The sequence below is a fragment of the Manduca sexta genome, chromosome 19, assembly GCF_014839805.1.
Source record: "Manduca sexta isolate Smith_Timp_Sample1 chromosome 19, JHU_Msex_v1.0, whole genome shotgun sequence".
NCBI lineage: Eukaryota > Metazoa > Arthropoda > Insecta > Lepidoptera > Sphingidae > Manduca > Manduca sexta.
The window spans coordinates 6,948,992-6,962,184 of NC_051133.1; the positions used below are offsets into that span (position 1 = coordinate 6,948,992).

At 35.5% G+C, this 13,193-nt stretch overlaps 1 protein-coding gene across 2 annotated transcripts in view; it reads right to left on the reverse strand.

The window, feature by feature from the left end:
• LOC115444010 (early growth response protein 3) overlaps nucleotides 1-11,631 on the reverse strand; it is a 31,154-nt gene extending 19,523 nt beyond the window's left edge. The window contains exon 1 of one of the 2 annotated variants that reach the window (XM_030169621.2): nucleotides 10,714-11,631. In XM_030169621.2, coding sequence (XP_030025481.1) covers nucleotides 10,714-10,972 — 259 coding nt within the window. In that variant the 5' untranslated portion in view covers nucleotides 10,973-11,631. Of the gene's footprint in view, nucleotides 1-10,698 lie in introns of both variants that reach the window. The other variant, XM_030169620.2, reaches the window with a different exon arrangement.
• Between the last annotated feature and the right edge of the window lie 1,562 nt (nucleotides 11,632-13,193).

Genomic DNA, 13,193 nt, shown 5'->3' on the forward strand with positions numbered 1-13,193 from the left:
TTGTATTTATAAAACTTGTTGTCATCTATTATAATTTTTCGTGAATAAGTATACAAAGATACTATATTTATAAGTTACCTGTTATTAATATTGTTTTCTTATGTTTGTTGTGTTATCATATTTCTTACAGTTAAATTTACATTAGAAGTAACTTTTTATAAAGTTCAAGAATCATAATTGTGAAGTCCTCAAGATAAGTACAGTCAGGGTCCATCAATTAGAGTATCCGCTTTTATAACGAGCTGTTTAATACATTAGTCTTCTTTAGTAAAGCGAATCAAATCCGGCGGCATGCGTCTGCTACGTTTAGCGACACCATGTGTTAAGAACTGAAGACTTCTCGAGGACGAGTGAATAATCTCGTGGAAAAGTTTCCAGCAAATGTAATATTGGACGCGATGAGCGTGTTGTTTAAGAACGTGTCGCGTGCAACTGTTTTAGTTTAGAAAAATAGGGCGATTGCACAAAACTTAATACTAGAGAAACATTGGCTCAGATCCAGCAACATGACACCGATACTATAAAATTTGAAAAAAAATAGCTCAAGTGCGAGAATAAATTGTCCACTTGTTGCTGTTAGTCGGCGTAATGTAATACTGCCACGTGAATAACACTAAATAACACGTATCACACATACTTACTCATTTCAACTAGCTAACCAAAGAGATTAACGGCAACATTTTTAGTGAAGATCTCGGTAATATTTAGTTAACGTGCAAAACGATTGAAATATTTGTCTTGCAAGAATTATTTGAGTTCATCACGTAGAAGGACGATGTTTGCTCGTTCACAGACATTCTTCCGTGATTATCATCTGTGTTAGTACGTGTTGCGTGCACAGTACCTTGTATGTACTTCGTTCATGGGTATTCTGCAAATATTCTGCTTCTATATGTACGCGCCAAATATTTCGGCTTTAAATGCTTCTAAATAACTTAATTGATGTAATTATGTTTTAAATATGCGGTTATGAGAACTGGTGTTTTATTGTAACACATTTAGTGCTATGTGGTTATAATCAATCTGTTTAATCTATAGCACAATGAAGAATACAATTTAGTTTTCCTAGAACTTTTAATAAAGTCAGCTTCTTATTATTAAACAAAATACTTATATCTATTATTAATCCAGTTACAGAATAAACCTATTTGAAGCCGACAACAGTAACTTAGTGCGGTAATACTTTGCCATTGTTGACTTCCGGCCCGAGATAAGGCAGATTGCAAACTGACATGAATATTTTATGTCGTTTGTGGTTTCCAGAAGCTGTTTTGCTACGCGTGATATGAATTATATAGCCACATATATGTACGTGAGTTAGTGTACAGCAAAAAATAATTTAAAATATATTTGAATTTACAACAAGGATGCAAATGTAAAGACGGAGATGTTAAAGTGGCGTTCAAATAAGGTAGATATCGTTCTATCGGGACACTAATTACGTGTACTAAAAACAATGGCTTATAGTGGCAGTCAATCGTTGCAATTGAAGTAAACTGAGTCAGCTGTAATCGATACAGTGTAATTGCGGAGCATGTATCGGCTGAGACAATGACGTTGGACGCCCGGCACTGATCGTATCTTAGCCGACTACGCAGTTACACGCGTTTAAGTAATTGCGGGAACGGGCATTGTTAACCGGTGGACGCAAATTGGGCATTAGCGATAATTTATTGACTTTGAAATAAACTCGCATTGTTGTTGCGAGTTGCGACTGTTTGAATATGTATGGTGTAGGCTCGGCGGACGATGACGGGCCCTAATGATACCAATTGTTCTACATCATTGACTGCAGGTGCGTGCAAGCACTTAAACGCCTATTTCTTACAAATTACTGGCAATATGTTGTGCATGAGCGGTTGTCTTCAATCAATGGTCAAACAAAGCTTACTTATATTGTAGACAATCACAGTAATACGCTGACAAAATTATACTAGATAAAATTTATATTGCGTACACGACATGGTAAATTTTCGACGTGTTCGCATTGGATGATGAAGTTTTTGTTGGGATGAATCATTGCGCGGCAGACAGATGCGGCGATGTAAAAGCACATCATTTGCAAGCGCGGATAGTGGCTTGTACGTCTAGTAAAGGCTATATTGTCAATTTATGTATGACGACGTGAGACGGCGCGGGCCAGCACAAAAGCACGTGCGTGGCCCCAGTGGCAGCGCGCGGGCCGCTCAAAGCGCCGCAGCGCTATCTACCATCTGAGAACATCCAGAGAGGTGTAACGGCTTGATGTGGGCACCTCTGACGAGCCGCCGTTTCCTATGTGACGCTACTAGCGTGGGATGGATTTTTTGACAGTATCAGCGTGGATTACCGGAACCTTTTATGTGGTGTACCGATAATGATCGTTACAGGCGCCACGTTTTGGGTGCCCGTTACTTGATAGTTAGAATTTTCATATAAATATGTTACTTTTCTTATTAAAAAAAGAGTAAACATAAACAAAGATCAGTCCTTCCTCCTCAATACCTACTAAGTATATTGTTAAGTATCTTGATCGCGGCCTAAGTGCCTACTTAGGCATCAATGTGTATCTAAGTCCTTCTCAAATGAGTTACCAATAGAGAATCTACTCAGGAAAATAAAATGATAGCAAAAATTTAGTTAAGTATTAATAACTTCAAAAGACAGTATTTAGTATCGATATACAAAAATAAATAAATTGTAAAACCCGTCATCTCAACATACAATTTCTCAACCCGACATACAATAGGTGTATTGGAGTGAAGGAGGTTTTCTCTGAAGAGGTTGTACAAAAAACGTTTCAAAGGTGCAAAGGTGTTTTTAAGGCATATCTTTAATAATTTGTCATAATCCCCAATCTATGCAGCCCACGCGCTTGGTGCGCTTTGTAGATATATTTTTTTATTTTCAGAAGCCCCGACCCGTCGTCTAGGTTGCAGATTATATCGATACAGAATTGAGTATATAAATTTAATTTAAGTAACTGTAATAACGCCATTTCTGTATTTCAGCCAACCAGAGACGATAGTGTCGGCGGACTCCGCCTCTTTTTAAATAGACTGAAAGCCATACCCGAATCAGCGACGTAACGGGGGTATGAGAGTAAACGTTAGTGATGCCTACTCATGTTTACGTGGCATGAACGAGTTCGTTCACCTACCAAGCGCGGTTATTAATGCCAAATTATATTTACAAAGTATTTAGTCTCAAATGGCATAATTGGCAAATAACAAAAATCAATTATATCACGGGAGCTTAAGTAGGTATTTTGTGCAGTTTTAATAATTATGAGGGTGGTAGAGCCCTAAGAAAATGTCTCTTTTGTAAAATTAAAATGTATTGATACGATGTTATGTCTATACATATTATAATAAAATCGCATATATTGTGTCGTTTCAACATAAAAAACAGTATAAGATGCGAAAAATAGGTAACATAATATAATTATAATATATAGTATTCAGAATTATATAAAAGGGATCGTGGGAGCAAAAAAAATTAAAAAAAATGGCTTCACCATTCACTATATTTAATTGTGTATAACCTTAACCATTAACAATACAATTATCTTATATTTCATTCCATTTAATTGAAAAGAGCTTTAGATTGAAATATTTTAGCGCTAAATTACTCCCAAAAGAAACGTTACATTTCTTTATATTCTTTATATTTTTGACTATAGAATTAATTTTCTTCGAATCATTTTTTGTGGTGATTACATAGAAAAATTTAAGGATCCTAGCTGAATTCCACTAAGAAGAGATCATCAACGTTACCTGATTTAATATAATATTTGACTCATAGCATACATACTAAGCTGGAAATAGAACAAGCGTTATAATCAGTTACTTACATGTAAATCGTGTAACATATAATAAAAAATTAAAGTTTAAATCAGTAATTATTTAAAAGTTCATTTATATTTAATAATATGTATAGAATTAATATATTATTCTAATGAAAAGAACATAGCGGGATGTGGCACAAACTGTTATTCACTATTATTTAATTTAAAAAAACAGATTATCTAGGAACGGCTTTTCAGATGACATGTGTCCGTGGTTGCTCGTGTTTTGGAAAGTGTATACAGGGTAGATTTTCGAGCCATGGCAGTACCTTAACCGCTGTTGCTACAAGAAAACTGTCAAAGTATACCGATAATCATTTTTGAAACCATTAAAATCTGCATTTAATATAAAATTTTTCAGTCAAAAAGACAATGGGCAATTTATCCAAACACCTTTTTGTTGCCAATGGATTGTGAAATGTATTCAGAAACAGAAAAATACAAAAAACGTAATGATACATTATGTTAATAATTTCACATGGATTCTAAACTACTTAACCGTCGCATTGGTACAAAAAGTAAAATTCATGACAAACACAAAGACTGTTATTTGTGAATTTTTCAGTTGCCGATTGCGTTTGTATTAGTTTATGCAGATTAATATACCTTGAAAACACAGTTTTCCTATGTTTATAAGCATATTGGAGTCGCATTTCTTACAAGATGTATGGAGAAATTTTATGTAATTTCTGACGTTAAAATTACTCAAATGTCTAATGGTTCCATAAAGTATATCACACTCACAGATTGAGACGAAACAATTCAGGCGTGGAGGACATGGTATATCTACTTAATGATACTCTATTTCCGTACTATTAAGGCTTACTTTTGTAAACGCACAATATTGCCACACGTAAGTGTGTTGTGTTACAGGGTGAGCCTATATAGTCTGATTTCAAATAAGCCGCCATAATTGTGTCAATTGACATGCGATAATCGTCACCTGTCAGTTGACATTCTATCTTGACTTCTTTCTTAATTCGGATCTACTTTGCTCTTCCTTTGGGGGGCCATCTATACCCTACATGAAAGTTGTGTAACCTGCTGGCTAACCAACAAGGCTAGAGCAACGTACCATTCCACATAATGATGTACCCTGAGCCCAGTGTGGTTATGACTTGCCCAACCAGGGGCGTTCGTAATCGCTTAGAGCTTATTGATTTAAAGTTCTGGGAGGTGTTGTTACTGTTTAGTTATTGTAACGCTTGTTTTCAAGTTAATTGCTCGTTTAGCCATTTAAATGTGTAGACTATCTTACTTATGAGAAGGGAGTGAAAACCCTTTGAATAGCTGAGAAGAAAAATTGTGTGAAACAAACAGATCTTATTCTACTTCTTAGTAATATTGTAAATGCATGCAACGTTAACCATTATTAAGTAGAGCTGAGCGTTAAACAATCAAATCACTATTCGGAAGTCAATCAAATAGTAACTAAGAAATAATTAACGCGCAAAATGTGCCAAGCATCAATAAAAATATATAAACAACTAGCTGAACCGACAGACGTTGTTCTGTCTTAACTATGAATATTGAATTCATATTTATATAATAAAAAAATATATATATTCAAAAATATACATAGTGATTATTATTGTTTCTGCGCTCATTCTGTCAGTTGCTGATAGTTATTTCAAACAATTCAAACTAATGTTCCGCTCAACTTCATTAATTTTTGCTTTGATAAGAACCTTCTTCTGACAATAATTAGCACAAAAAAAAGAATTAGTGAAATTGTTCTCTCCGCTCACGTTTGATGCGATAATCAAGAGAAATAGAGCGTAATTTTTAAATATATAGATAAAGCGTGTGTAGTTTTTTACAGCAACATAAGAAATTGCGTACTGACAACGTTGTCAAACCTAGTTTTTTTAAAAAATATTAAAAAGAAATGTTTAAATTGGCAACTAAAATGTCTTACACAGATAGTCTATTTAATATGGTGCTAAATCCTATTTGAAGATAGATGATAAGTCAGAATTACGTGATAACGTTTTACGATCTACCTAGACTATGCAGTGATCCTTGTAAGCAACACATTTACAGTTAAAACCCTTGCCATTGATTATAATTATTGTAGTATCAATATAATATAAATTAAGTATTTTTTTATATTAAGTTTTCTAAGATCACCATGCTATTATTGTGTGTGTATTATAAACCCCTTGCTACATTTTTTTTATTTCAACAAAAAAAGTCTTATCGATTATGTTTGTATTTAGAATAAAATTGTGGCATGTGATAAGGAGTAGTGTAATGATTAAGACTACGTTGTATCAATTTGTTTTCGTTATTATAATTTTATACAATACAAAAATAGTTTCGAGTTGTGGCCAATCTATCTTTGACAAAAGTGTTTTATATTTTCAACAGAATCAAGTTTTTCGAAACTAGTTCTTACGGTAGGTGTGCCGGTGTGTGTTTACAATAGGCTTAAACTGCAGATTCTTTAGAACCTGTTTCCGGTATGCGCCACATCTCCATTCTAAATTTATTTAAAACAAAAGCTTTTTCGACGTCCACCTAGATGTGACTACCATAATTAATTAAAAATTATTACATTACCAACGCAAAATAGTTACCGTAAGTAAATTTATGTAAAGTTTCTTAACACATTTTTATTCACATATATTAATAACATTTTACAGCCTGTTAAAATTTTGCAATGCAATAAAATATGCATGTTAACGTAGTCGTAAATTAGAGTTTGACAAGCACACTCTCTCGAGTTTCCCACATTCATAATTACATTTACAGGCCATAAACATAAAAGGTCCCGTAACATTTGTACCGCAATGAAATTAAATATATTTAGTATATTTCGTACTAGATACTGCGTGTCGTTTTGTCTGTGTGAAAATTTCCTTTGACTAAAAATTCTGCAGATTTAACATATTTGAGATGGATATATGAAAATTTGCAATGAAGTCAGTTACTTCAACTACTATAGCTACATGTCTATGTTTGTTCCAAATTACATCCAAATTTATTCAGTGGTTCCTGCGTTTGCTTTTAATAATCAACTAAACATTTTAGTTATACAAAATATCATAAGCATCTATAAATACTTGACCTTACACAGTAATATTCTAGTTAACTAAACACTAGGCAATTACACAAAAGAAAATATAAATAAATAAATATTAAAAGCTGGGTAAATTTTCGAACAGTTAATATAATATTATATCTTAAATGACACTGAAGGTGTCGAAAACCAAATAGCTTCGCTTCGCAGGTGGAATGTAATAATAAAGATGTCAGTACGGCAGCACGTCAATGTTTATGGTTAGTCCGGTGAATATGATAGCAGTGGTTGCGCAGACGCAGCCGATTAGGCTCGTCCGGCCGAGATAACAGTGCCGGAACGCTGATCCCAATACTACACCGCAAGTTGATGCTTACGAAACAACTTCATACATTGTGCTAATATATTATAATTAAACACCAGCTATGGTCTAGCGAGGAATAAATATAAATATATTAAAACCGAGACTGAGGTGGCAGTTTTGGTGATGCTTAGGACATCTATGACTTTATAAAGAGGTGTATATATTCCTTGACAATTTTACGGTGAAGTAGCTATAAAACAAGCACGTAACAAGGTTTTGCTTAGGATTATGAAATATTAATTTGTGACTATGAACCAGCATTTGTCATGCGTGGTGAAAGTGAGACCCAAAAGTTCTTATTACTGAGAGAGCATGTGCTCAGCGATGATACGATAATTTTATTTATTACAGGGCTGTTATGAATCCATTGCTTAGATAAGCATATTGGTTTGATATTGTCTGTAGGCAAATAATATTTAACCTCTATTAATTTGTTAATGTTGCTACGTATAACTAACAGTTGTATGTGTCTAGGATCGCAGAATGTAAAAAAAAATTTTGTTTTTGGTTTTTCATTCTCAAAAGTCATTTAGGAAGAATTCATATAGAAATTCTTGCGAACATTTAAAACAATTTGAAGTAAGGTTCAAACAGAATTGAATACTTAACTAATGACCTGTGCGACACAAGCGAATCAATTTTCTTAAACGAAAGAATAAAATTTAAACAGTTTCTTTATAGCATGAAAAAGAAGAACTAAATACAGCAATTAAGGTTTTAGCTAGGTTATAAATAGTGGGTCAGTTAATAATGACTGTTACAAGTCTACACGTAAATAGAACAAACTTCACATTTGTAGTTGGGTCAATTAGCAGTTAATTTGTAATAATCAGCCTGTCCTAGCTTATAATGAATTTACCGTTTATGTTTGTGACTGTGGCATAAAGATTATGTTTAATTAAAGTATACAGTAGTAGTTCAATGTGTTCATAAAACTATGTATGTATTAAATAAAACTCTTATAATATAGTCAGGACTTCGAACATAAAACTGTAGTTCTGTTTTTCTCCTTTACAATTACATAGATTTAACGACTTCGGGTGGCCCCTAATAACCCAGAATTTGGAAGTAATTTCATAAAGACTGAAAAAATAAAGTAGTATGCAAAGGAAAACCAAAAGTAAAAGAATAGTGTAGTGAGTTGTCGAGATCTACAAAAAAGCTTAATTCAAACGTAGTGCGACATGATCTTTGCTCGATTGAAGACTTTTTAAAAATATATTCTGTGATATTGTTATATAAAGAGTTCATTTCATTCTACACTTATACCATGAGGGACTAGTTCATTGATTCTTTAATCTTAACAATATCATAATATTTTTTTGTAAACTTTTGTTTAATGTAGTTCAAACATTTGATAAGAATAAAAAAATAATTACAAAGTAGATAATTTTTATGCAATGTGTTTCGTCATAGTATAGATATGTAGTGTGTTAGAGATAAGACATTTTATATTAACAAAGTTAATATTATAATTAATCGCAATAAAAATATTTAATGTAAGCATAATAATATGAATCCATTTACATATTTATGGAATAAAATATTGTAGTACACATTGTACATTAATTGTTATTGGGCAAACTTAATTCGGGAGACCAAGTTGTTTTGCACGTAGACTGATACATGGAAGACTTCAAATAGAATAAAGAAGTTGAGTCGATAGGAACATTTGGTTATAAGAGATGGGTGAGGGTGCTATAAAGTAGTAGCGGAAGCCAAGACTGGATGATGTATAGGTAGACTTGCGGGGCAGATATAACTATTTTACATTATATATTATGAGCCATCTGCTGGACTATGGAAAAATACATGTAGGGGCTGTGACGACGTGAATTGTCACACATTACCGCTATGAAATTTTAGTTTTTCTGTATTAAAATATCATTCATTGTGTACTCTTTTGTCCAATGATTGCAAAGCTAAATGACGGTCACGCTACATTACATAATATGTTAACGAGCCCACATATATTTGGTTGTATACACCTACACAGAATTTCAAAGTCATGGTACCGGATGCGAATTATGTATAATTAGGATAACTAATTGTAAGTTTTGATTTTTTTGTGGTCAAAAAAATAATAAACCTCAAAGGTCGATTAACGAAAGTTTTGCTGGAGCATGTAAATGTAATGTGAAAAATCTTAACACTCCAGAGTTAATCTTAAAACATCATAATATGTTCAAGTTCATCAGAAATATTTAATTATTTTATCTCGAGTCTAGGGAACTATGACGAAATAACATATACATGTGCAAGAAGGTCAAGCAAAGACTGCATTGTAGGTTATATAAAATACCTATTTATAATTCATTCTTTGAATTGAAATGAAATAATTTATTTGGACCTGTAAAATGTTATATATGATTTAGATTCCAATTATTAACTCTACCACCAGTTCGGAAAGCAGTTCTCACTAGAGAAGAACGAGCAAGAAACTCTGATGTTGCTCTTTTCAACATCAGTTTCAGGTATAAACTACTGTACATGATAAAAAGACAATTTAAAAAGCCGGTAAAAAGACAACTTCGCTGTTACGACGTATAATATGGTCTGGTTTGTTAAAGACTAGACTGTTCATTGATATTTTGATGCGCAATGAAATCAGACTAATATACACGCAAAAATATGCCCAATTGACCTCAGCCACATGAAGTCACCTAAACCTATATATAATACCTTTATATACTATAGATAATTATTATTACTACATCTAGTAATAAACTATAAAGTTATTACATTATTTTATAGTTTTTTGGGGGGAATAGTTTTTTTTTAAAGATTTGTACTGATTTACTAGGTTTGATTGAAGATATAGTCTTCAAGCCAGTGGTAAGTCCACAACTATACCATCTTTCTCTGTCTTTGAATTACTTCAATGTCCACTTAGGATATTATATTCACATATATAGCCATTAGTATTGAGCAATTGTCGTTTATGATTATATAATTACTTTAATTAAAAATAATTCGTTATTTTTATTCTGGTTGGAAATGAATCATTATTATTCAATTTGTTCATTTCTTTTTGATATTTCTTTACAGTTTACTGTTTGTTGTTGTTTATTTTTATTTATTTGCTCATAATATTTTAAGACTATTATATAAATAAAAATACACGTTTTGAATAATGCTTCCTTGGCTATAATGACATAAAAAAAATCGTATACCGACATCTTAGCGTATAAAGTTGTTTTTGCGGTTTTCTCCAAACGAACATTAGTGTTTAAATCAGCACAACTTGGATGACCAGAAATTCATATCTTAGAGCTATGAGTTTTATAGACAAAAGTTGTGGCTAGAATGAATGCTGGTTCAGCTGTGTAGTACAGTTTATCATACTTTATAGTCGAGAATTTTTAGGGTTAAAATAGGAAAACAGAATCATAATATTCCCAAAATATTCATAATATAATACTTTGGTTCCATATTTGCACTTTCGTGAAGTTTGGTTATGATTGTTTATAAAGTATTATACCGTACCTATAATGTGCTCACCATGGGAGGCGGGTGTAAAGTAAAGCGCAAAGAGATCGTCGACGGAGGCCGTGGTGGTGGCGGGGTGTGCGGCGTGCGCGGGCGGCTGCACGTAGGGCTGCGGCTGCGCGTGCGGCGGCGGCGGGCCTCCGTAGTGCAGCCCGCTCGGGCCCGCCTCCACTAATAACTGCATCTGAGATATGTCCACGAACTCGTCGCCATCGCCGCGACCGCCCAGCTCCTCGTCCTCCGGCCGACGCATCGCGATCACCGAGAGCATTGCACGAGTGCATCCCCTCACTGCACACACCACACCACACCGTGCACGCTTCCGGCGCGCTCACACTCACATCGAACTTCGTACACCGCAACGCTTCTGGCGCGCACGCAGACCCCCACCTACAACACTCCACTTCCCTGACTTAAACTAACTTAGTTTCTACCAAATTGACGTGATCACAGAACATTACGTTTAGGAAACTACGTATACGCGGCACAGCATTCGCACTGAAGGGTCACGAGCATCTACTGATAAATGAACACAGATTTTGCACGCGGTGTGTGTCGTCGCACGGAGAACGCCACATCCTCGACTGAGGCGCGCTCGGATCGGCAAGCGAGGGCGTGCAGCACGCCGCCCCCGTGCGAGCGCAGCGGTCGGTGCCCGCCGCGCGCCCTATCAATGGACGCCAGCCACCCGGTCGAGGTCGGCGTTCATTCACGACGGCCGCGTTAATGGCGTTCGAGCCGGGCGCCCTCACTCAGCCACCGGCGGCGCCCACGTGCGCGAGAAAATGGCGCGGCGTCGCGACGGCAAAGGGAGGCGCGCGAAAAGCGCGGGACGCACAAGTGTAGTGATGTGATGGCGGCTCGGCGACGGCGTGAGCGCGCGGGCGTCCGCGGCACGTGGGCGCGCGGAGGCTTGCCGCAGCTGATCGTGCATGACGTCGCGCGCGCGCTTGCCGGCTAGGGCCGCGCCGGTTGCGCCGCGCCGCCACGTCGCTGTGGCCTGGCGCGGTGCTCCTGCCGCTCGCCACTTTCTCCGCGCGCTGACTCATGCTCCGCTTTCGTACGCTAACGGCAGCCAGTGCTGCCGCCCCGGGTGACGGATCCCGGACACCGATTTGGTTATGCTACAATTAGCTTGATGGCACGCGCGCTCCCGTGACGTCGGCCGACCGGTCCAAATAGTTTGGACGTTACGTAGGTCGGATAAATCATTGGTTACGTCTAAAAATAAATACGTGCTCGTAGCTTTACCTACGTAATTGTACCTAGTGTATTTGCTTCAAGCGTTATTTTAAAGTGTTAAATATCCATGTTTAAATATCAAACTTGTTCATGCAATTGTTTTTATAATTTTCTCCGAAACACCAATACACGCACATTTGCTACACGTAACAAAACTTACCTATAGGAATATTTACACAAAAATATTGAAAAAGATAACAATTAAAAGTTTCACACGATATCGCTTCGGTTATATGCAATAATACGGGGCAGCGAAAATGTTACTAACACTAAACTGGATCCTGTAGGGACTACAAGCGTATGGCTGAACTTTTAGGTATTGTCATTAGATGATGATAGACTATATAGATTTCAATATAGGTATAACATAATAAAACGTACTTACTTCACTATAATTAAATATTGCTCTCCGTTTATTATAAGTATGCCTATGTAAACCAAATAAAAACATAAATTTAAAGAACAAGAATACATTTAAATTAAGTATTTGAAATAAAGAAAAATTCAACTTCCCTAAGCAAAAATATTATGTCTTATTTCGTACGATTCGGTACAGACACACAGTTCCTCGAAATATGAAAAGGTCATGAAACGTTTGTGCGTTGCCATGGTAACCACCTGTTGATGCCCCACACCCCTCTAAGCTGGCAAATGTCAAAGTGCAGCGCGTGGGCGAGGACCGTGGGTCGGCGGCTCACCTGCCTACTATCTCTGCAGGACATCGAATTACCATAAGAGCTTATATTAATCTTGGTCACACTCCATCGATTTGTTTGATTTAGTTTACCTTATGCGTAGCTTCAATGTTCTAATTTTGATTTCGAGTTGGATTTAAGAATTATTTAAGGACAAATGATTATTGCTTGCGTATGTATTGTTTTAGTAGATCTTTTATGCTTCTATGTATGTATTTCTATACAAAATCCATGTAAGTACCTATTAGGGTTTTAAAGTTTTCGACTTTTTTCATTCCTTAGGGCACGAGAATTTTCATTTCTCGAGATTTCTTGAGTAGTATTTTTTTTAAATGTTTAAAAATACTTCATGTTTATAATCATTTGTTCCTAAATTTAAACAAACTGGCTTTAGAGTGCGATAGAGTGACTTGCATATCGGATCGATAAAATTAACTTTTAAAAACTTTTGAACTGATGTATACTGCAATCCAGTATTGGTTGCCATTTTACTTATACCTACTTTATTTAAAGCGCCTTAGCACTGCATGATTAAAAAGTTTTTTTATACGACGA